Here is a 24,719-nt window from a genome sequence, read left to right as displayed (position 1 = left end):
CGTTGTATTTGAGGCAGCCTTTAAGCTAATTACCATTACAATGATTGATGTCTCTGCATGTCATCGGCAAAATGCATGTACAGACATATGAAGATGTATAGATGGCTACAAAGGGATGAAATGTATTAGCCAAATTTGCATGATTCTTCATCAATGCCCTCTCTGTGTCACTGATATCCTGTCAGTAGATGCATGTTAACCACTGGTTGCTTTGGGAGGATGTCATCTCGAAACCATATATAGACACAGATGAACGTTACAATTTAAAATGTATTAGAATGTGTGTTAACAAAACTATATCTATACACACACAAAGGTTGTTTAGGGAAAGATGAGAGGGAGCAGACTGGAGGAGCATTTGCTATTGGAAGTAGATGATAACATGTTGACAAGTTTCAAAAGAATTTATTGCAGAAAGAAAAAGTTTCTAAAGATTTAAGAAAAGAGCATCCACTGAGGAAAAATTGACAGATACACGAGAGTAATCAGCAGAGTTTCAAAAGATTTTCACTATTTTTTTTTTATTTCAATTGTCTCATAGGAAGCAGCAGATATGTCAGTAGAGATCCTTCACATTTGCTATGAGACACCAACATATTTTTGTTCATGAGAAATGAATAACAATGGCAGTTCGACTGAGGATTGTCATCGAATACCTTAAAAACCAAGTCACGATTACCGAATCTTCAGTCACAATAAACAATGCCCATCGTAACATGTGTGCAATAAGTTAGCAGAAAGAGCTGATGAAGGCCACAGCAAGAACAAGAACCATGAAAGAGTGGCTGCCTTTTTCCCATCACCTGGTTTCTTTTTGTGGATTACTTCCTCCTCTCAGCACTGATGGAAAGAAACTCCATGCTTCGAAGAGTGCGGGCATCATGAGAGCTCCGCCCAGCTGCAGGCCTGGCGAGTGGTGAAGACCTTGGTTCAGGCCCAGATTGATGTAGCCTTTGCATGATTGGCGTGCGGCTGCTGCCGCTGCTGTTTGAAACCTGGCTTGTGCGGCTGAGATGTTGCTCGCTGAAATCTGTCGAGGAGTTAAGCCTGCTGTTTGAGGGAACAGCTCTTCTGGATATGCTACCATTTCTGGAGGAGGATGCACGTGATTTATCTGAATCAAGAACCTAAGATGGGAGAAGCAAAAGACATCACTTCGCGAAGCAAGCAACATCGCTGAAAAGCATCAGCGAATAGCCAGTTTGCATGGTAAAAATAAAAAGAAAGATTGTGGGTGATTGGAAAAAAAATTTACGATATGGTCAACTAAGGCCAGTTTGCTATGTCGATCAATATATATAAGAGGCCCAATTTGGTGTGAGGTATACCACCAGTAGAGGCCAATTTGAGCTCCAGTATTTCATCGCACAGTTATAAACCTCTCGTATTGAGCAATAAGGATTGGTGTGGCAGCTCATGAATAAAGTGAGATAAATTAATAAGTGCAAATGTATTACAAAGGGAGTTAGAAACAATTAACAAGCTTCGTACGACTTACAGTTTCTTTGGCTGAGAAAGATAAATCCTCTGAAGCTCTGTTCCTAGAGTGTTCACCATGATAACCAGAACCTAAAGCATTTCTTCTAGCAAAAGCTTCGACCGCACCAGAGAATCTGTCACGAATTTCTTGTCCCACTGAAAGAAAATAGTAGCTGTCAATTATTGTCTTATCCATGATCATTATATAACTTTATTGATTTTCAATACCAAAAAACAAACCTGAAGTCTTTTCTGTCCTTTCCAGAGATAACCCAGCTCCTCCAGTTGGTCTTCCACTGGGCTGCTGGAAAGAGAGTAGAATGAACTGTCAGCACATCAGGCAGAAACATAATATACACAGTAAATACCGTATAGCTTTTTAGGGCATACATGAGTTCTGGGATTCGCAGAACTCTGAGGATGCTTCAACATGGTCCAGTCAAATACATAGTCAAACTGATAACCTGCAAAATATTTTGTTCAATAGACATCAAACACAAAAATATTAAAACAAGGATTCACTTACAAGTAATGCTACGACAGTAAATATTTATTGTGTGCGAAATACAAGTTTAGCCAACCTTCTCGAATGAAAAGTTCACGGAAAAGCCTCTTCAGATAAGAATAATCTGGTTTGTCTTCAAATCCTAAGGATCGACAGTAGTGGAAGTATGAAATAAACTCTGCTGGATAGGATTTGCACAGCACCTAGTTTTACAATGTATCATGAATATGGTTAACCCATTAACAGGATGTAAATAATGCGTATTATACAACCCAATTAGAGTTATTCACATTCTGAAATCATATTCATAAGAAAAAGAAACACAGTTAAAAAAGCACCTCGACTGGAGTAAGCATTTTCTTTTCGCTAATCCTATCATATTTCTGCTTTTTGGTGCCAGCTTTTAAGCCCTGCCAGGGAAGGCTGGAAAAGCAATAAATGCTTATTAGGATGCAGAACCATGTATGAGTAGCATGACTAAGTAAACATCCATTACTACAATCACAGACAAGGAAAAGAATAACAGAAGGAAATAGGATGCTATTCTAACTTCTGACCTCCCCCTTAAGAAGTACATGAGCACATAGCCTAGTGACTCCAAATCATCTCTCCTGCTTTGTTCTGCAAGCAGATGATGATAGAGCAATTAGAAGTCCAAATATTACAGGAAGCAAAGCTGATTACCAGTAAAGGTTTGTAAAGAATGATACTCACCAACTCCAATATGGGTGTTAACACTGGCATACCGTGCTGTTCCAGTTAGATTTTTGTTCTCTCTGTAGATACGTTAATGAGCGTTATCAAAAATGGTTCGAGTAGAAGAATTGGTTTCAAAACAATGCAAAGAGATCCATGTAGTTTGCCCTAGTGTTTCAACTGAGTATCTGACAGTTATATCGAACAGAAGTGAGATATCTCATGCATCATCAGATATATTCTCCATGTATTGTCTCTAATTACAAGATGGATGGCCCTAAAGCATGGATTTTTTTAACCAAGCTGTACTTCAACCTTGATGGGACCCGTGAAGGGAAGAGGATGGTGTTAGCTCCTCTCCACCTAGAGGAGGAGGTATCACAACAAATATGGTACCTACAGTCCTACACTAGGTAAGGAGATCTATTTGGCATGCAGAGTGTTTTAGACTTATCAGGACTACATCCTACGAGATGAAACTAAGAGTCTAAGACTAATTGAACAATAAGGAATGGTGACACAATACGAAACGTAATTTATAAGATTAAGTAAAATGGTACTCCAAGTTTCCAAAGAATCTCTGATAGTAAGTCCTATAGGTGGTCTGAGACCACATCAATAGAACAAGCAATTTAAGGCACTTGTAACAAAACCAGACTCTTCTAAAAGCCTCCAAGAAACTGAGGTTGTTAAGAAAAAAAAAAATTACAACGCCACCAACCCGTGGCACCTGAAAGGTTCAATCAGCCAGCTAGTTTCAGACTAAGCCAACTTCAACTCAAGAATAGATGGTCATCATATATGACTTCAACAAGCAGGTCAACATCATCCAGGCAACAAGAACACTTGTACTTCCATTGCAACAAAAGGTGGACTTTAAAGCCATGAAATGGAAGGAAACCCTTTTACTCAGAATGCCAAGAACTCCTAAAGGCACATCAAAAAGCAACTAATTGTGACACTAGTGGACACAAGTTTGACTAATATTAGCCACAAAGATTAAGTTGTTGAATTGTCATGTCTAACCATTTGAAATCATGATGGCTTTTTATCATGAAAGAAGTGCTCAAGGGACAACTCTAACCTAGTCGTCCAAAAATATATTGTTAATCTGAATTTAGTTTCCCTATTACCCAGTTCAACTAAAAGAATTATTAAATTGCACTGCATAAATACCACAATCAAATTCCAATTTCAGTTAATTGATTCAAGAACTAAAAGAAATGATGATAAGAGAAAGGCAGTTGTTCAATATGACTAAAATCATAAACAATCTATGGTTCACCTGTAAGGTATGTGTTTATGAGTTTGAAGGTCTCGGTACTTCTTTGCTAGGCCATAATCAATAATATAAACCTGCATAAAGAAAGTGACACCAAAATTGCATACAGTAAGAGTTGCGCATGCAAAAGATATTACTAGCAATGAAGCATCCAGTGGTGCTGCCATAGAAATTTGGACCACAAGCAAAAACTCTCAATACAAAACAAAGGAAAAAAATTGCAATACCACCAAAAAGCGATCAATGCTTTGCTTTATATTAGAGTAGCACAATTTTAAATCAGAAACAAATTCAATGTTTTCTGGAATCTCTTCTAATATAGTCTTGCACCAAAGAATGTGCAGATGCTCATAGATATCCTCCTGTCTGGCTCAAGCAAATGGGTTTTCATGAAGAATATGTAGTTATAAACTCCTTTAAGTAACCATATATCCACAAGCCTGCTGTTTATCTGTTAAAATTGCAGCTATAACAAGAATAGCTCCCTTGCATGTATCCTACAGTTTAACACACAAATCCCTTTATTCTCTTTTCATTTTTCTTTTCTCAAGGAGAAAATGGAGTAGTTTCAGTTTCACAAGAGTTTTGCACCACTGAATATGCTGTCCCACTTGCCTAATCTTCATTACTTCCCCCTTCATTCTTCTGTTTCCTTTTTCACCATCATCTTCCACAAATTTAACATCTTATAGTCATACACGACCACATATTTTAATATAGTTTCTATCTAGGCAAAATTTTGGCCTGCAATTTTTAACAGTCTAGCAGTCACGCAGAAGTTTAAAAGAATGTTTCATGCTGAACACAACAAAGCTCGAAATTATATGATAGTTGAGAGCTCATTTATGAACTTTTTTAACTATGATTGACACCTTTTTCATTTCTTATTCTATATTAAAAGGTCTAACCATGGTCAGTAAACCCACTTGTGGTTTTGAAAGATAACCACTCCAAGATTATTTGATAGTTGAGAGGCTTTTAGAAGAGTCTGGTTTCTTTTAGAAGAGTCTAGTTGAAAGATAACCACTCCAAGATAACCATGGTCTGTAAAATTATATGATAGTTGAGACTTGAGATCTCTTTTATGAACTTTTTTAACTTTGGATTGACACCTTTTTCATTTCTTATTCTAGATTAAAAGGCCTAACCATGGTCTGTAAACCCACTTGAGGTTGTAAGCCTCCAAGAAACTGTGGTTATCCAGGATTTTTTTTTCACTTCTATAATGTTGGGGAAAAATGATGCATAACCACTTATTACTAACCACAATTTCCACATTTCCTTCTTGCCAACACAACTAATGTACACAATGGATAAATAATTTAATTGTAACCAAATTGTAGTTTGTGATACTGAAACTATAAGCAAAAAATTTTACAAACCTGGTTAGCTTTACGACCTAAGCCCATGAGAAAATTGTCTGGTTTAATGTCACGGTGAAGAAACCCTTTTGAATGCATGTACTCAACTCGGCTAATCTACATGGAAACATCAACGGAAAAAATCATCCAGCATTACATCATTTAAAAAGCCAAAGCATAAAACTAGTACTCAAGAACATAAAAGCATATCAAAATGTAAATTCTGCTACAATTAATGGTTTCCTTGGTAAGAGACAAAGATGTTTTAAATTGAGAAAACAACTGCTTACCAGTTGGTCAGCTAGCATAAGTACTGTTTTCAGGGAAAACTTCTGACTGCAGTAGTTAAACAAATCTTCCAAACTTGGCCCAAGCAGGTCGATCACCATTGCATTATAGTCTCCCTCAACGCCAAACCACTTTAGTTGTGGGATTCCAGCTTTATTTTAAAGAAAGTAGAACAAATAAAACAAACCTGAGCATATAAGCCATATAATTGAATTTACAGATTACCAACTTACTTCCACCCTGAAGAAGCATGTACAATTTTGATTCATATTGCAGCTGAGGATGCTTTGTTTTAACAGGTTCCTGGTGGAAATAAAGCCCACTATTAGACCAACAGAATGTAGTAGCAGGATAGAAACAAATCCAGTAAGAATTTTGTTATTATTTTATGTTGTCTTATCTACCTATCTGATCACATGCTACTCCTAAATGATGCCTTAACAAAGAGAAAAAATTCAAATAATGCAGGTTGTTCCCTATTGCAACCATTATTCTCTTTTAAAATACTTTTATAATTTTAGTATACAATGAGGTTATGGTCCACAAACACAAGCTAGGCTCTATGCTGTTGAAGAAAACTTCAATTGTAGGTCAGATTATACAAACAGTTTAGAATTCAGAGGCTTCCGTGATGCAGAGTTATGTTCTGTTTTGAGATGAGACAAGCAGAAAAAGGTCAGCAATTTTCTATACACAGCAACAAGTTAAATGATAAGAGGAAAATAATCTCTGCAGTAAAACACTTCAAAAAAAAATCATGAAGTTTAGGGAAATTATGGTTGTCAGACAAGTCGGAGATAATAGTTTCAAGGAGAGGAATTTCTTTCTAATTGTGGAACCACCATGTAATCTTACTCAAGCTCCCAACAACCATAACCTACTTGAGGGTCCTATACATTTGGATTCAATATTCTTATGACCAATTAAATGCATGATAAAATATGCTCTTTGCCCAGATGTGTCAATTCAAATGGCCACTAGGATTCAGAAATTTGATTGATTATCAGCACGTACCAATTTGACACCCACTTCCTCTCCGGTCTGTATGTTAACACCTGAGCCAAATCAATCCCATGAATACCATCAGAACACAATGAACGTAGAAGAGAAAACTGCATAAGCAACACTGCTTAAAAAGGAAATAGCAATGCGTCATACCAAGATAGAGCTCCCCAAAAGATCCACTTCCAATCTTTCTCCCCAGCTTAAACTTTCCCCCGACGACTTGTTCCATGATAACCTAACATAAGCCAAAAGATTAGTTTCCAAAATATGCTACGTAAAGAAAAATGGGACAAATATTTCGAATGCACCTTTCCGACTATAACCCACTGACCAGCTTCAAATAAAAGCTGTAATCACAAGAGAAGGTTTGCAATTCCACGATCTACGACAATCGACATCGACGCCAAAGCCAAACCACACAAATTACCACCGAATCAAACCCCTACACTGCAACTGTCATCGCCCACGTGATCCCATTCCTGCTGCGACCTCCAAATTCTAGAATCACAGACCCAGAATCGGAACGCAAAGGATCTGCACCTATGATGCCACCAAAATCGATGAGAAACTTGGCCAAACGAGACAGGGACTCCTCAACCCCAATACGAGAGGGACGAGATCGTCTTGCGATCACGGGGAAGCGACCAAACGCGGGAAGAAGTCGATGTACCGTAGGGTGGAAATGGGGGTAAAGAATTCCCCAATTTAGAGAAGAAGGGAGGGGGAATTGACGACGGTGGGGAAAACGAGGGGATTTAAAAGTGGAGGGGGGAAGAGGAAACAACTTCGATATATATACATATACATATACATATAAATAAATAAATTTATTTATTTATTTATTTATTTATATCGTTTGTTAGCTCTATTTTTATTTTAATTAAAATTTAAATTATTATAAATTAATTTTAATGGTGATAATATTTTATTAATTAAATTTTAATTTAATAAATTTGTGAAAGAAAATATGAACGATAAGTTCATTTGAGATGCTATCAACATCTCCTACTTAAATTTAGTACTTAGTGTTATAACCTCAAACAAACTAACCCTTAAAATATAGAACTTCCCACTATAATTAAGATTTCTCTTGTCTTAAATTAGCAATAGGGTAGAAAGCTTATTTGCAATATCCCTTTTTGGCTTCTAACAACACATTTTCTCTGTGTTTCAAGTTCTACAGCCTTCCAATTGCAAAGATCCTCCCATAAAGGCTTGTTCTATCATTCATACAACATACTGTTCTCCTTAATATGATTTTTTTATTATAATTTAATTCAGCTTGATACCAATCTTATTATGTATAATTGAGATCTCAAAGCATGCTTATTTTTTAGACCGAATGAACATGAGAAGCAATGTGGAGTGATGAGTTTCAAACATCAACACAAACTTATTTTGGTACTTCAAAAAAAAAAAAATTAATGTGTACTTGCCATTGTAAGATTTATAAGTTTTTTCATATCCCTTTTTTTCTTTAGGTCTTAATTTAACTGTCTCTCAAAAAATAATTATCCTATCATATATTGTGTTTTTTATAATCATCGATTAATGAATATTAATAAATATTATATTTTTATTGGTGAATAATTGCGGATGGGATATTTTTCATGTTAATTTAAACATCTAAACAATATATTTTTTATTATAGTTTATGTTTTAGATATTTTCATTTTTTTTTTTCTTTTTAAACATGAAAACATAGATAAGCATTCTCCCCTCATCACACGAAAGTATATTAACGGAAGACACATCGTAGGAAAACATGTTTGTAGATTTCCGTGGTGCTAAAAACTAATTGTCAAATACCTATACCTATACCTATACCTATATATATATATATATATATATATATATATATATATATATATATATATATATATATATATATATATATATATATATATATGGATTTTTCTCTCAGCAAGCACGTGGTGTGAACCAGAGAGGCGGCGGCCTGCTATACATGTAATCGGGCACGATAAAACCATCTTTAAGATTCGGTATGCTCGCACCATGAGGCAGGATGAGTCCATGTTCTAGGTGGCATATACCCACGACACCGGACTTGGCGTAGTAGATACAGTCTGGTTTGAACTCCGGGAACGCCACCGTAGAGAGAGAGATACCGCGGTTCGACCCCAGAAACAGTGCTCGCTCACCCAAGCTTTGCAGGGCCACCCAGCCGCTCTCATCCAGCCTGGACACTCGGAACCTTAGCGTTCTGCGTTTGTCTCCCTCAAGCCGATCGCTCCACCTCGATACCCGCAGCAGGTCGTCTCCCGATCCCACCAGGTAGTCGTTCAGTACGGGTACGTCGATCAGGCTCCGGGGTTGGACGTTGAAGCGGACTCGAGACGATGCGCCGTCCGTGAGATTCCAAGCGCTGACCGACCCGTCGTTGTGCAGCGAGTAGAATCGGCCCCTGTGGTACGTCACGTCGCACGCCAAACTCTCGTTCTGTGTCTGCAGCAAAGACCACCGCTCGTCCCCTACACTGGCGTAGGCCAACCGGCCACGGTAGAACACGATCATCGTCGTCCATGAGTCTGAAGAGGAGGAGCACACGGTTACCTTGTCGTAGAGCATGCATCGCGTGTGATCGCAGCTGGTCTTGTGTACCATATTCGGTGAGACACGAAAGAGATAGCCGGTGACTCGTCCATCGGTCTGTAGTACGGCTGCGATGGCCGGGAGGGTAGTGATGGATGGGAGGCGGGCATGCGCTCCGGTGATGGGATTTAGCAGATGCAACTCGGCCGCCTGGTCGGCCGCAACTACCCATCCGGCAGCGGATCCCATCAGCGCAAATCCCCCGTCCGTGGACTCCCACGGGAGACGGATACTCTTACGCCTTCTTCTCTCGGCGTAGCTGACGAGCTCGACCGATGGGAGTAAAGTACGGCCACCGGCATGAGCACCGGTGGGGAGAATCAGCCACGGGGGAAGAGGGCGCATGTGATGGTGAGGGTTGCCCTCCACGGCATCCTGCCAGGAAACGCAGACACAACTAAAGCTGATCTGATCCACTAGATCTTCTAGACATCCATGGATACGCCTGATCAAGTCCGCATGAAGGTTCGCCCAGGCCGCCATGATTACTGTCTCATGAAAGCGAGACGCAGAAAGCAAACGGAAGATGAGGAGGAAGGGTTTGCATGAGCTGAACTCGCGTCCCGAGAATATATATACTTATGTGATAACAGTCAAAGATTTACAAAATCTCTCCAGAGATATCGTAAATCTATCTTTCTAACACGATGAGATATCTTAAATCTATTGAGGAAAATCTTTCAAATATGTATAAATACGAAGTATTATGTATTGTTTCAATCAATCAATGCAATCTTCTTCTTCCTATTTTAATTTGGGAGGAATATAGATTCCAGCCCAATGTTTGCTGAAGCAAATTGTCATCCGATGAAGGTTTAGGGCATAGGGGGTTCCACCGGATTTAGATATTAAGTTGGGGAAGAAAAATAATAAATGACCCATTTTTAAATAAAATGCTCATATTTTAAATATTTTTAATTAGTATTCTTCTTCTGCTTTGTTTTAAAATTATATTCCTGATTTAAAAACATCTAAATTATCCCTAAAAAAATTTATGCATATTATCATGATTTGTCGTATCGAGTTGTATCGTTCGATACGGGCAATATGTACCAATCTAACGGGGGATCAATATGTGTGATATTTATAAGTCCCATTATATCATGTGTTGGTAAGATTGGTATAACTCGAAACAACTCAATATATATCGTACTAATAGTTAGATTGTTATATCAATATGACAAACTATGTTTGTTATAAGGTTTTGGACTTGGGTTGTTATATTATTTTTTACTATCACAATAGAAACATTATAGAGTTTATTAGAAAATAGTCAAATTGAATTAAAAAATATATTAAAATAATTTGATATATTATGATTTAAATAAATATTTATAATGATTTAGGAACAACATCACCTAAATAAAAAATAAAAATTGACTTGTTATAGTATTTTGACCATCATAATAAAAACACTATAGAACCCACTCAAAAATACTATAAATGATCAAAATGGACTCTTAATCTCAATCAAACTAACTACATATATAAAAATATAGTATGATTTACGAGTAGCGACAATCAAAGATATACAATACGATATCACTTATAGTATTCTCAATACATCGATAAAAATATTATAAATGAGCCAAATAAAAATACCATAATAGTTTAAAATTATTTTAAAAAATAAATTATATTAGTACATGTGTATCTTATTTATTTGTAGATTTCAACTAACTCACACATAATATCTTATTTATCGACGAATTCTATCAAACATGATATTTACATTTAGAGTTAAATTTTAAAATCAAATTCAGTTAAGACATTCTTTGAATTGATCTGAAGTGAACAGAACAAGTCTATCGTGTAACGTATCACAAGATTGAAAATTTATGATAATAAAGGATTATGATAATAACCTATATAGACCTATTTATTGCAGTAAAATAAATTATATATTTATACAGATACACATAAATAAATAAATATATATATATATATATATATATATATATATATATATATATATATATATATATATAGGTTTTTCTCTCAGCAAGCACGTGGTGTGAACCAGATAGGAGGCGGCCAGCTATACATGTAATCGGGCACGATAAAACCATCTTCAAGATTCGGTATGCTCGCACCATGAGGCAGGATGAGTCCATCTTTTAGGTGGCATATACCCACGACACCGTTCTTGGCGTAGTAGACACAGTCTGCTTTGAACTCGGGGAACGCCACCGTAGAGAGCGAGATACCGCGGTTCGACCCTACAAACACTGCTCGCTCACCCAAGCTTTGCAGGGCCACCCATCCGCTCTCATCCAGCCTGAACACTCGGAACCTTAGCGTTCTGTGTTCGTCTGCCTCAAGCCGATCCGTCCACCTCGATACCCGTAGCAGGTCGTCTCCTGATCCCACCAGGAAGTCGTCCAGTATGGATACGTCGATCAGCCGCGGGGGTTGGACGTTGAAGCTGACTCGAGGCGATGCGCCGTCTGTGAGATTCCAAGCGCTGACCGACCCATCGTTGTGCAGAGAGTAGAATTTCCCCCTGTGGTACGTCACGTGGCACGCCCAACTCTCGTTTTCTGTCGGCAGCAAAGACCACCGCTCGTCCCCTGCACTTGCGAAGGCCAACCGGCCATGGTAGAACACGATCATCGTCGTCCATGAGTCTGAAGAGGAGGAGCACACGGTTACCTTGTCGTAGAGCATGTATCGCGTGGACTCGCAGCTGGTCTCGTGTACAAGATTCGGTGAGACACGAAAGAGATAGCCGGTGACTCGTCCATCGGTCTGTAGTACGGCTGCGATGGCCGGGAGGGTAGTGATGGATGGGAGGCGGACATGCGCTCCGGTGATGGGATTTAGCAGATGCAACTCGGCCGTCTGGTCGGCCGCAACCACCCATCCGGCAGCGGATCCCATCAGCACCAATCCGTCGTCCGTGGACTCCCACGGGAGACGGATATTCTTACGCCTTCTTCTCTCGGCGTAGCTGACGAGGTCGACCGATGGGAGTAAAGTATAACCACCGCCATGACCAGTGACGGGGAGAATCAGCCACGGGGGAAGAGGGCGAAGGTGACGGTGAGGGTTCCCCTCCACGGCATGCTGCCACGAAACGCAGACACACCTAAAGTTGATCTGATCCATTAGATCTTCCAGACATCCATGGATACACCTGATCAAGTCCGCAGGAAGGTACGCCCAGTCCGCCATGATTGTTGCCCGATGAAAGCGAGAAACAGAAAACAAACGGAAGATGAGGAGGAAGGGTTATATATATATATATATATATATATATATACGCGCGTCTCTTCGGTTGGGATTCACTTGCGGGTTCGGATGCTTCAACACAACGTTTGCTGAAGCAAATCGCTGCCATCCGACGAAGATTTAGGGTATGTGGGGTTCGACCGGATTTAGATATTATGTTGGGAAAGAAAAATAATAAATGACCTTTTTTTAAAAGAAAATACTGGTATTTTTAATATTTTTAATTAGTCTTCTTCTTTTGCTTTGTTTTTAAATTATATTCCTAATTTTAAAACATCTAAATTATCTCTAAAAAAAATATTACGCTTATTATCACGATTTGTCGAGATGTACCGGTGATATGTATGAGTTTGATATAAGACCGATATATATGGTATTTCGATATATGTCTTGTTATATCATATGTTTGTACATTTGGTACAGATACATCGTACCAATAGTTAATCGTGACAATTGATATGACAAACTATGCTTACTATAAGATTTTGAACTTGGATAGTTATATTTTTTTTGGCTATCATAATAGAAACATTATAAAGTTTATTAGAAAACACTATGAATGAATCAAATGGAATAAATTAAAATACGTATTTATAATGATTTAGGAATAACATCACCTAAATAAAAATAAAAAATTAACTTGTTATAGTATTTTGACCATCATAATAAAAACACTATAGAATCCACTCAAAAATAATCCAAATGGACTCTTAATCTCAATCAAACTAGCTATAAATATAAAAATATGGTATCATAATGATTTATGAATAATGACAACCAAAGATATACATTATTATGATATGACATAAAGTATTCTCAATGCCTCAATAAAAATATTATAAATGAGCCAAATAAAAAATACCATAATAGTTTAAAATTCGAAAAATAAAAGTGAGAATTTTTTATGTGAATAATTAGTGAGGGATATTTTAGTTTTTTTTAATTAAATTTACTATTTGAAAGAAAAAAAAAAGAGTATAGAGTGGAACATACTTAAAAATATAGATATTTTTCTAGGAAAATTATCCAATAAAGAATCCCGGCTTACCGTAATTGGAATTATATACAGTGAAAAAAGATAACCACATACGTGGAATTTTTGTAATGGATAACATAGATGGTTTTGGATGTCTTAATTAACCGAGTTTACATCTATGGAGTAAACTACAAACTATACATCTATCAGCCTATATATATTATTTTATATATCTCTCTGTCCTGTGGTGATAGAGGAAATCCTCTCCGCTTTCGCTAATAGTGATTCGACACATTATAAAATTGGACTGATACTCGTGAATGTATGTCTTATTGTATAATATTTCATTTTATCAACTCATTATAAAAAAAATATGTTAGACACGATAATCAAGATAAAATATTTTTTATTAAATTTGCTCGATCATTGTCGATATTAACTTGAGCAGATATCGAGTTGAAAAATTCATCCGATCTTAGTTTATGTGAACTCTAGGCATCCATCATCCTTAGGATTGATTTGAGTAAATATCAAATTCGAAAACCTATCCGACTTAATCTATATGCATATGAGTATACCTAAGGTATCCATCATTATTATGATTGACTTAAGCAAATATCTATTGAAAAATTTAGGGGGCGACATCACATACACAGCGGAAGAATATTAAAAATAAAATCCCCAATTTTCCAAAGTTATGTTCTTCGTCGTGCGAAGATTGATACGTAAAAATCGTGAAACTTAAAACTATGTATAAGATAAGTTGTGTTATATATGGAGATCATATATCTCTGAATCTTTGTAGATCTCTATGAGAGGGTGAAGGAGGTCAAGCGCGCTCCTCTCTAACGGTGGCCCACACAACAATGTTGCATGCTCCTCAAAACTCTAGGCCTGCTTTGAGATGGAGAAAGGGAGGAGAATATGAGAGGTAATCCAAAATGCTCTATGAACCATTGAATCACTTCTATTTATAAAGGTCTCCTATCAACTTAACCCTAATGAATCCTGCCCTATTGGGCATTGGATCTCCATCCAACTACCCAAGCCCATTATATTAGTGTATTTCTATCCAATAATATCTTATGGGATCTTATTGGATCTCACTCATAGGATCTAATAATTCAGGGGCTTAATGAATGTCCAATAAGATAGGGGCTCCATCGGATATCTCATATCTGAACCTCTACTCATCGCAATGCCTACCATATGCGTGTGACCTTCTAGGCCCAATATCGAGCTAGCCGTGAGTCAAATATGTCAGAACTCATTTTGGTTCGATGAATTATTAACTTTATAATAATTCACTCGACTCATCGACTACGGACGTATCAAGCCACTACGCCGCAGTCCCCAAATGATACAAGGGAATCCATTGGACCTATCCATCCTTAGTTACCGTGTACCTATTTTCCTTCGTCCATCTAATATCTCAGAGACTATATACCGAGCATGGTACTGTCAGATCAATACGGTTTCTAATCAAGTCTCACTCTAATTGAATTCTATCAGAGAACTCTTTCTCTCTCAATTCGAATGACCTTGATCAGGGATTTGTCTGAGTAAGAACATATGAGATATTCATCTCATGACACCGAGAGTGGATGATCCTCTATCGACACTCAATGGTCCTCGTAAGGTTGGCTACCACTCTCAATGACCAGCTGTGTTAGATCTGGAACATCCAAACCTATAATTTCGGTATCAAATAGTAGAGTCCTCATGCAGGACATCATTGGTGTCTCAAGTGTAAGGACTATATATAAACACTACGACTATGAAATCACTCTATGATAATAAGGCATCATCGACAATCTAGCATTCCGTAAGCGAATCAATAAGTGAACTCATTCTCCAATGAGCACATGTACTGTATCCCTAGTATCTCCACACAAACAGTTATGAGACTAGCTACATCGATTATATAGACGAGTATACAATACACTAGTTTGTCCGGTTATCTTGATGTCCCTCTCGAATAACTTATGACCAAGATTATTTATGATATATGTTTAAATGCGAATCAATCTCATTATTGTGATCTCATCACGATCCAATTCTCATTACATTGGTATATAAATATCACAATATATTCAAACAACACGTAATATAAAGTGATAAAATATAAAAACATAAGAAGAAAAAAAATACGTATCAAGTTACACGTGCTATAGCTTACATGGCACGTATACTTATATGCACTTAAGCCATCTTACAGTGGAGCCAAACTGTATCTTATTATTTCAATATCACTTATATTTACCTAGCCTATATAAAAAAATTATATAATCATGATTATATAATCACATTCACGTAAATGGTTAGTTTCATAATTATTCAACTATTATATAATAAATTAAATATATGATCTTTTCAAACCTTACTCGTTAAAATGATGAACCAACTTAAGCAAACTCTGCTTTCTAATTATTTTATTAAAAATTTTGAGGATAGAGTAAAAGAGTTTAGGAAGAAGTCCCTCGACTTCTGATGTGGGAATTTATGTTTTTTACTTCAAGTTCCAATATTCCCTCACAAATTCTCATCAAATAAATATATAATATAAATAAATAATTAAATAAAAAATATTAAAAAATAAAATTTGCTAGTACATGTACTATGTTGTCAATGAGTTATCTTTTTAAAGACTTAACTTCATTTAGTAAAGTATGCATATATACAAAGAAAACATAGTGAAACAGGTATTGAACTAAGTTCCTTTCACCCACACACTAACTGACACACAATATATAATATATTTTCGCAAGTTATACATTAATAACTATACATTAACATGAGTATCTTATTTATTCACGAGAGATTTAAAAGATTACCTAAATCTTTAGTCGCGATCACGGATTCTACGAAACATGATATTTACATTTAGTGTTAACTTTTAAAATAAAATCCAAATAAAACATTCTTTGAATTGATATGAAGTTAACATAACCAAATCTATCATGTAAGATATCGAAAATTTAAAATTTTAGATGATGATTCATTTTTATTGAGTAAAGGTTTGATTATATTAAGTTTGAAAAGTCTACTAAGTCTTTCCCTATATATATCCTTTGAAGATTACAACCTGGTTTGCTTTTAAAATTATTATATATCCAAATTATACAAGAAGAAATCCAATAATTAAGTTTCATCTAATCTGATTCATGCATCACATCTTATAGTGTAAGTGTCTTTCCTAAAATACGTTTTTAACATGTTAGCAGATGTCTCGTTCCCCATCATTACACTTTCTCCAGTCGGGAGGAAAACCATTATTGATTAGCACAAACATTTTTGCACAAAAATTTTGCCAAATATCTATAATTAAAAATATTAATTCATTATAGGAATAAATTCCACAAACATTTTTGCACAAAAAATTTGCCAAATATCTATAATTAAAAAATATTAATTCATTATAGGAATAAATTCCACAAACATTTTTGAACAAAAAAATTTGCCAAATATCTATAATTAAAAATATTACTTCATTATAGGAATAAATTCCACAAACATAAACCAGAGTCGGTAAACAAAACTTATGCTCAATAACTTATATAGACCTATTTATTTCAGTAAAATACATTATGTATTTATACAGATACACATAAATATATATAGACTTTTCTCTCAGCAAACACGTGGTGTGAACCAGATAGGAGGCGGCCAGCTATACATGTAATCGGGCACGATGAAACCATCTTTAAGATTCGGTATGCTCGCACCATGAGGCAGGATGAGTCCATGTTTTAGGTGGCATATACCCACCACACCGTTCTTGGCGTAGTAAGACACAGTCTGCTTTGAACTCGGGGAACGCCACCGTAGAGAGCGAGATACCGCGGTTCGACCCTACAAACACTGCTCGCTCACCCAAGCTTTGCAGGGCCACCCATCCGCTCTCATCCAGCCTGAACACTCGGAACCTTAGCGTTCTGTGTTCGTCTCCGTCTCCCTCAACCCGATCCGTCCACCTCGATACCCGTAGCAGGTCGTCTCCTGATCCCACCAGGTAGTCGTCCAGTATGGATACGTCGATCAGCCGCGGGGGTTGGACGTTGAAGCTGACTCGAGGCGACGCGCCGTCTGTGAGATTCCAAGCGCTGACCGACCCATCGTTGTGCAACGAGTAGAATTTCCCCCTGTGGTACGTCACGTGGCACGCCCGACTCTCGTTTTCTGTCGGCAGCAAAGACCACCGCTCGTCCCCTGCACTGGCGAAGGCCAACCGGCCATGGTAGAACACGATCATCGTCGTCCATGAGTCTGAAGAGGAGGAGCACACGGTTACCTTGTCGTAGAGCATGCATCGCGTGGACTCGCAGCTGGTCTCGTATACCAGATACGGTGAGATACGAAAGAGATAGCCGGTGACTCGTCCATCGGTCTGTAGTACTGCAGCGATGGCCGGGAGGGTAGTGATGGATGGGAGGCGGGCATGCGCTCCGGTGATGGGATTTAGCAGATGCAACTCGGCCGTCTGGTCGGCCGCAACCACCCATCCGGCAACGGATCCCATCAGCACCAATCCGTCGTCCGTGGACTCCCACGGGAGACGGATATTCTTACACCTTCTTCTCTTGGCGTAGCTGACGAGGTCGACCGATGGGAGTAAAGTATAGCCACCGCCATGACCACTGACGGGGAGAATCAGCCACGGGGGAAGAGGCCTAAGCTGATGGTGAGGGTTCCCCTCCACGGCATGCTGCCACGAAACGCAGACACACCTAAAGTTGATCTGATCCATTAGATCTTCTAGACATCCATGGATACACCTGATCAAGTCCGCAGGAAGGTTCGCCCAGTCCGCCATGATTGCTGTCCGATGAAAGCGAGAAACAGAAGATACGGAGGAAGGGTATATATATATATATATATATATATATATGTATATATACGGAGGAAGGGTATATATATATATATATATATGTATGTATATATGTATGTATATATATATGTATATATATATATATATTTATTTACGCGCGTCTCTCCGGTTGGGATTCACTTGCTGGTTCGGATGCTTCAGCCCAATGTTTGCTGAAGCAAATCGCTGCCATCCGACGAAGATTTAGGGTATGTGGGGTTCGACCGGATTTAGATATTATGTTGGGAAAGAAAAAAAATAAATGTCCCTTTTTAAAAAGAAAATGCTCACATTTTAAATATTTTTAATTAGTAACATTCTTTTGCCTTGTTTTTAAATTACATTCTGAATTTAAAGAAAATACCTAAATTATCCCTCAAATTATTTTCTGCTCATTACCGGGTTTTGAGCCTACTGTAGTGTTTTTGGTAATCACAATGAAAACATTATAAAGTTTATTTGAAAACACTATAAATGAGTTGAATGAAATCAAAATATTAAAAATTATTTGATATATCTAACTGTGATTTAAATAGATATTTGTAATAATTTGGGAATAACATCATCCAAATAAAAATTAAAAATTGATTCAGTACAGTATTTTGACCATCATAATAAAAACATTATAAAATTCACTTAAAAATTATAAATGATCCAAATAGACTCTTAATTTCAATTAAACTAACTATAAATATAAAAATATCTTGTCATAATAATTTATAGACAATGACAAAAAAATAATATAATATCATTTATAGTGTTTTTAATACATTAACAAAGATACTGTAAACGAGTCAAATGAAAATATTGTAATAGCTGAAAACTAATAAAAAATAAGTAAATTTTTTTTTATAGGAATAGTTAGCGAGGAATATTTTATATTTTTTTAAATTAAAGATACTATTTGAAAAAAAGTATCGATTAGGAAATACTTTATATATATATATGTATATATTACGAATAAAGAAATTTTCTCACTTTAATTGAAATTATATATAATGAATATATTGAATTGAAATATTAATTCATCTAATCTTAATCTACGTGCATCTTAGGACTCCATCATGGTTAGAATGGTGGATTAGTATGAACCCCAAAAGTAAAGGACGCTTAATGGACGATCAGCGACGTGTTGGGAGTCACCGTCCCCGTGGAGAGGTTCCACGTATTATCGCGCCATCCGAACCGTCCATTAAGCGAAAAACCTGATTAGACCGTCCGATCAGCGTCACGATTCGTGCGCTCGAAGATGCGTTCATCTCTCCCTGTCTACGGTTTTCCGATCCTTGATGACATTATATCAGATCACCAATCGTTGGAGAAACCTTGTGCCCTTGGAGTGCGGCGACCACCGAGTCTACGGCCTAGTCCACCACCTTTGGATCTCGCCCTCGTCATTCTCGGAGGGAGACTGAAACCCTAACGCTAGCTTCTGCTTGGTCCCTCCAGGGTTCCCCTCATGGCGTCCTTCGTCGTTTGATGCGTGGATCAAGCTTTTCTCGACGCAAGTTCGAACGGAATCTTCGAAGATTCGAGATGGAGCTTCGCTGTCGATCGTGGGTTTTGGGGGCGTTGTTCATCTCTCTTCTGTTCTGCGGCTTCGGGGGAAGCGGATGCCTGGGTTTTGCCTTTAACCGCCGCCCGAAGAACGTCCAAGTCTCGCTCCGGGCTAAGTGGGCCGGAACTTCGTTGTTGTTGGAATCAGGGTGACGTAGTCTATTCCTTTTTATTGGGATCCACTTGTTATAAAGCTGAGCAATTTGGAAACCGACTGATTTTCTATCACTTTGATGGCACTTCGTTATTCCCATTTTCTTGAATTTTAATGTTATTGGTTCAGAATTATGACCTTTGCTAAATTTGGAGCATCTGCAGTAGTGTGAATATTATTAATGAGATTCGAGCATGTTGTAGGTACCTTTTCATGCTATTCTTATCCATTATGATGCGTCAATAGGATAGTGCGAAGCTTAGAACTAGTTGTTACAAATTTTAGCATGAGAAAGCATCAAAATTAAGTTTATTTAGAGAAAATGTTATGATAAAAATTTTATGTAATTTTATTTCCAAATGAAGTACATAATTTCTTATCGGTTGCAGGTTTGCCTTTTCTTCATAATTTTATTCAACAATTTAATAGATTACTCTTTCAACAGGGAGTTGCTGGCGAAAGAAAGAAAGGACCTATTCTGGGAGTTTATTAATCTCTGGTTAGAACCAGATAAAGGTTCGGATTGTTTGACAGCTAGATGTTGCATACAAAAAATTGTTGATGATGGCCGCACACTTCTAAGCGAACCTTTGGCATCAGTTTTTGAATTTTCTCTTACTCTTCGATCGGCATCTCCTCGACTAGTGCTTTACAAGCAATTGGCAGAGGAGTCATTAGCTTCTTTTCCTATAAATGATGAAATTAATTTAGTCCCTATTACTGGAGAAAAACAAATTCCAGATGAAATCGAAGCAGATTATCTGTCGACAAGCACAACCACAAGAACCCATGGAAGACATTGTTGCTGGGTAGACACTGGCAGTGTGTTACTGTTTAACACCGCTGAACTTCTTGCTTGGATTGAAACCTCATCAAACATGTAAGTTGCATTTATCTGCGTTGTTTTTTTGTCAACTTTTTTGCATATGTCCTGAGCACGCTCACTGGTTAAATGTTGTCAGATCTGTTGGATACTTGGAGCAGCCTGAACTTTTTGAATTTGACCATGTGTATCTGGCTTCGAGTATCATCAGTCCGGTTGCCATTTTATATGGAGCTATTGGGACAGAATGCTTCAAAGACTTTCACATTATCCTGGCAGAAGCAGCAAAACAGGTCTAAACATATTGCCATTCCATTTTTATTATGCAAAGAATCTCTGCATTGGCAGGAGTCCAGTGCATTGGGCTGCCCATTCTATAGATATATTTTTGGTTTTTAAAATTTATAATATAGTTATATATTCCCAATTAGAATGTTAAATTTGTCATTCAATATCCCAAACTGATCATGCAGTCCTGCCTATCGTACTGGTTTGCTGGCTAATCATTTACCAGCAATCACCAATGCTAAAACCTTGCAGGATATTCCATGAATATGATGCACTATCAAGTTACTGTTCCATATTCCGTAAATCAAGCTGAGAAGATCTAATTTTGCTTTCTTTGTTTAAAGTTCCTTTCTTTAATGGTAAGTAATAACAAGAATATGGGCACATCAGACCTATTTAATGAAAAAGAAGCTATTTCACATCGAAGGCTTTAGGCATTGATAACTGACATTGAATAGAGAAGATATTGAGTTATTGGCTAGTTAACTCATCAGACTCGGGTCGTGACATTTGGTATAAGAGCCGACCTAGCATTAGGGCAGGGTGAGAGGGCTCAAGTAGGAAAGGGCTACCCGTGGATGGAGTCAGAGAACTCATCACGGCGTGGAGCCACCACTGAGTTAAACTTTACATGCACTATGCTAGGGTTCGATCTGGGATATGTTGGACCTTGACGGGGACGTCAAGCTAATTGAGTCGGGGATAATGTAACATCCCATTAGTCCCACATCGGAAGTGGGCAATGTGTATGATTAGCTTATAAGGGCCTGATGAGTGTACTACGTTAACTCCCGCTTAAGCATTTTGGTCTGCCGTTGAGGACCAAAATGGAGTTATTGGCCAGTTAGCTCATCAGACCCGGGTCAGTTTTTCACACATACTCGTATGGCATAAATGTGAAAATTAGAGCATTCTACCTTCGGATTATCATGATTCTCATTAGTTTCGACTGTTCTACAAGAAAGCAAGTTGTTTTCTTTTATCTTTTGAATTCTTGTTTTCCTAACTTATACTGTTTCCTTGTGTCATTTGGTAACAACTTATTGACTTCTAATTATGTATGACAAATTAAGTTGTTGTATTGCAATTTCTTTTGGACTTAGGATGCTGTTACCTCTAGACTATTTATGAGGTAAATTTGTGGTTTTATTATGATCCTAAATTTTTTTGTTACTATTACATACTTTTCTGGAACATAGTATTCTCTTATAGTTTATACTTTGTTATGTTGTCTGTCTCTTTCTTTGTCTGATTATATAATCAAGTATTGCCTTTTATTATTAGGGAAAAATTAAGTATGTTGTCAGACCTGTACTGCCTCCTGGATGCCAAGCAGTTAGCAGCTATTGCAGTGCTGTTGGCTCATCTGATGCAGTCAACTTGGGTGGTTATGGAGTTGAACTTGCTTTGAAGAATATGGAGTACAAGGCAATGGATGACACTACGATAAAAGAAGGTCATATATCATTTTGATAAGATTGATTTGCTTTCATGTTGAAAATTCAGCTTCTTGGCTGTTAATTAAAGCTTTCGTACAATGCAGTAGCTATATCACTTGTGACCTAAAAGTTTGCCTTTTCCTTTGCTTGAAACATGGTTTTAAATATTTGTTCAATGCCTGATTGTTAGCCTTTCGAACTAGTATGCACCAGTTGGTATGCTGTGGTATCGGAAAAGTTTGTGAAGGAGAAGAAGAGGACAAGTTTGTGACAGAGAAGGAGAGGGGAGAAGATGGCGGAAAAGAAAAGATGGTGATGGTCAACAGGGACAGCAGCTGTGTGATAGAGAGGCACACAAAAAGAAAAAAAAAAGACCAGGCTTATAAGTGGAATACAGGGCTTACTGGATGGTAGATTCACAAGTGGACCGCTTGATTCCAGGAGGTCCATATTCTGGTCTATGGGTGGACCTATATATACCGGGTGCGGGTGGTACATACTGGTCCACCTGGTTTTTCAAACCATGAGTACAGTACCATCCGGACTCTTAAAAAATTGACAGTATCAATTTTTTCACCCCAATCTGATGTGAATAACATATAGTAGTCTATAAAATAATATTTTTTCCATATGTTTTAATTATATTTGGAAGATAACAGGAAATATTTCTATTACCAATATCTACTCAATATGCTCATTATGGATGATGACGGTGTTTTCTTAGTATTTGTTTGTTTACTTTATTTGGATAAAAGTTAAAACTTGTTGTCATGTTATTATTTTCACTTCATTGTTCCATTATTCGATAATGAGCTTATGATGTAATTGCCAGTGGCACATATTACATTGTTATAAATTATAATATTGTTTGAGGTTCTGTCCTATGCCATAAATATGCTGACACACTGTTGGCTTGGTAGAAGGCCTAAGCCGGTCAGCATAACTTGGTCCATCATGATAGGTCTGTACTATTAGCAGCAGTCCCTTTAGCATGAAATCTGAAACCTTGATTTAGATAATTGACTGTTTGTTGCAGGTGTTACACTAGAAGATCCTAGGACTGAGGATCTCAGCCAAGAAGTTAGAGGATTTATTTTTTCCAAAATCCTGGTTTGTTCCTAAAATTAAACAGCCCTGAACGAAATCTAGATTTGAGCTTACAATTTAGATTATTCTTGATTATTATTCATTTTGTAATTATTCTCTCGTGGCCTACAGGAACGCAAGCCAGAATTGACAACTGAGGTTATGGCTTTCAGGGATTATTTGTTGTCATCAACTGTATCTGACACCTTGGAGGTTTGGGAACTTAAGGGTATTGATGAACTATAATTTGATTCATTCATTCTCCCATTTTTGGATATTATGTCACCTATGATTAGTGTGTGTGTTTGTCATTCCAAGCTTTTCTATCCCTGTTTCTAACTGATACCTGTTAATCACTTTTTCTGCAGATTTAGGACATCAGACGGTACAGAGGATAGTTCATGCTTCTGATCCCTTGCAATCAATGCAAGAAATCAATCAAAATTTTCCAAGTATAGTTTCTTCATTATCTCGTATGAAGGTAAAGTTTCCAGCCTTCTGCTTTATATTTTGGTAGGTTCATACTATTATACATGATATTAAAGTTGGATACAGATGCTAATAGCTGCTTATATGCAGCTTAATGATTCTATCAAGGATGAGATACTTGCAAATCAGAGAATGGTTCCCCCTGGCAAGTCTTTAGTGGCTTTGAATGGTGCCCTGATCAATATTGAAGATATTGATCTTTACCTGTAATGTTTCCCATCCATTCTAATTTTGTTTAAATTTCATGTTAAGCCTAGGCAAGCTTGTATCTTTCTACTGTTATACTTGAATCTTTTAATGTCACACCTTTTAGAGTTATGCTGGTCATTGTTCAGCATCTGGTTCTTGTCACAAAGTAATATACTCGTTTCTTTTATGAAGCCAAGTGTGAGTTTTCTTATTTTCCTGTATGTTATATTACTTTAATACATTAGTTGATTTATAGTTAGCTAAATTGAGTTATATTTTAGCTTTTACTCTAGAATCTTTTCCTTAAACACAGTCACATTTTAAATCATATTAAGATAATTTCAATTAAGTTTATTTGAATATAATTTGAATCCAATGTCTTATTAAGCGG

General features: G+C 37.2%; 5 protein-coding genes across 5 annotated transcripts in view; 1 reads left to right on the top strand and 4 right to left on the bottom strand.

The window, feature by feature from the left end:
* Nucleotides 1–482: 482 nt before the first annotated feature.
* LOC103984946 (casein kinase 1-like) lies at nt 483–7,363 on the bottom strand. The gene is made up of 15 exons (XM_009402530.3): nt 6,925–7,363; nt 6,770–6,851; nt 6,626–6,666; nt 5,845–5,914; nt 5,614–5,762; nt 5,345–5,440; nt 3,966–4,036; nt 2,699–2,760; nt 2,542–2,605; nt 2,323–2,407; nt 2,061–2,187; nt 1,870–1,943; nt 1,720–1,783; nt 1,499–1,635; nt 483–1,127 (listed from the first exon to the last, which is right to left on the bottom strand). Exons 2-15 carry the CDS (start codon nt 6,843–6,845, stop codon nt 822–824), a joined length of 1,422 nt encoding a protein of 473 aa, XP_009400805.1. The 5' UTR covers nt 6,846–6,851; nt 6,925–7,363; the 3' UTR covers nt 483–821.
* A 1,173-nt stretch (nt 7,364–8,536) lies between these two features.
* LOC103985078 (uncharacterized) lies at nt 8,537–9,712 on the bottom strand. Its single transcript, XM_009402692.2, has one exon. The coding sequence runs from the start codon at nt 9,710–9,712 to the stop codon at nt 8,537–8,539; it is 1,176 nt and encodes a 391-aa protein (XP_009400967.2).
* Nucleotides 9,713–11,227: 1,515 nt separating this feature from the next.
* Nucleotides 11,228–12,403, bottom strand: LOC135613267 (F-box protein SKIP23-like). The gene has a single exon (XM_065110372.1). It carries the CDS (start codon nt 12,401–12,403, stop codon nt 11,228–11,230), a length of 1,176 nt encoding a protein of 391 aa, XP_064966444.1.
* A 4,736-nt stretch (nt 12,404–17,139) lies between these two features.
* On the bottom strand, nt 17,140–18,249 carry LOC135613266 (F-box protein SKIP23-like). The gene has a single exon (XM_065110371.1). The coding sequence runs from the start codon at nt 18,247–18,249 to the stop codon at nt 17,140–17,142; it is 1,110 nt and encodes a 369-aa protein (XP_064966443.1).
* A 1,375-nt stretch (nt 18,250–19,624) lies between these two features.
* Nucleotides 19,625–24,719, top strand: part of LOC135612450 (UDP-glucose:glycoprotein glucosyltransferase-like) — a 32,475-nt gene continuing 27,380 nt past the window's right edge. The window contains exons 1-8 of the mRNA XM_065108771.1: nt 19,625–20,009; nt 20,460–20,894; nt 20,977–21,130; nt 22,410–22,581; nt 23,601–23,674; nt 23,783–23,879; nt 24,019–24,131; nt 24,230–24,345. Of these exons, the coding sequence (XP_064964843.1) occupies nt 19,783–20,009; nt 20,460–20,894; nt 20,977–21,130; nt 22,410–22,581; nt 23,601–23,674; nt 23,783–23,879; nt 24,019–24,131; nt 24,230–24,345 (1,388 nt within the window). The 5' untranslated portion in view covers nt 19,625–19,782. The remainder of the gene's footprint in view (nt 20,010–20,459; nt 20,895–20,976; nt 21,131–22,409; nt 22,582–23,600; nt 23,675–23,782; nt 23,880–24,018; nt 24,132–24,229; nt 24,346–24,719) is intronic.

Source organism: Musa acuminata, chromosome BXJ2-5 (assembly GCF_036884655.1).
Source record: "Musa acuminata AAA Group cultivar baxijiao chromosome BXJ2-5, Cavendish_Baxijiao_AAA, whole genome shotgun sequence".
Lineage (NCBI taxonomy): Eukaryota > Viridiplantae > Streptophyta > Magnoliopsida > Zingiberales > Musaceae > Musa > Musa acuminata.
The sequence above is the reverse complement of the archived record's forward strand: the minus strand, read 5'-3'. Positions and strand labels throughout refer to the sequence as shown.

What these genes read in the sequence shown, in the direction of transcription:
- LOC103984946 (XM_009402530.3), bottom strand. Translation starts at nt 6,845, where the DNA reads ATGGAACAAGTCGTCGGGGGAAAGTTTAAGCTGGGGAGAAAGATTGGA. An exon ending in TGAACTTTTCATTCGAGAAG is followed by an intron (nt 1,944 to 2,060) that starts GTTGGCTAAACT and finishes AATATTTTGCAG; the next exon opens with GTTATCAGTTTGACTATGTA. An exon ending in AAGGACAGAAAAGACTTCAG is followed by an intron (nt 1,636 to 1,719) that starts GTTTGTTTTTTG and finishes ATTTTCTTTCAG; the next exon opens with TGGGACAAGAAATTCGTGAC.
- LOC103985078 (XM_009402692.2), bottom strand. Translation starts at nt 9,712, where the DNA reads ATGGCGGCCTGGGCGAACCTTCATGCGGACTTGATCAGGCGTATCCAT.
- LOC135613267 (XM_065110372.1), bottom strand. Translation starts at nt 12,403, where the DNA reads ATGGCGGACTGGGCGTACCTTCCTGCGGACTTGATCAGGTGTATCCAT.
- LOC135613266 (XM_065110371.1), bottom strand. Translation starts at nt 18,249, where the DNA reads ATGGCGGACTGGGCGAACCTTCCTGCGGACTTGATCAGGTGTATCCAT.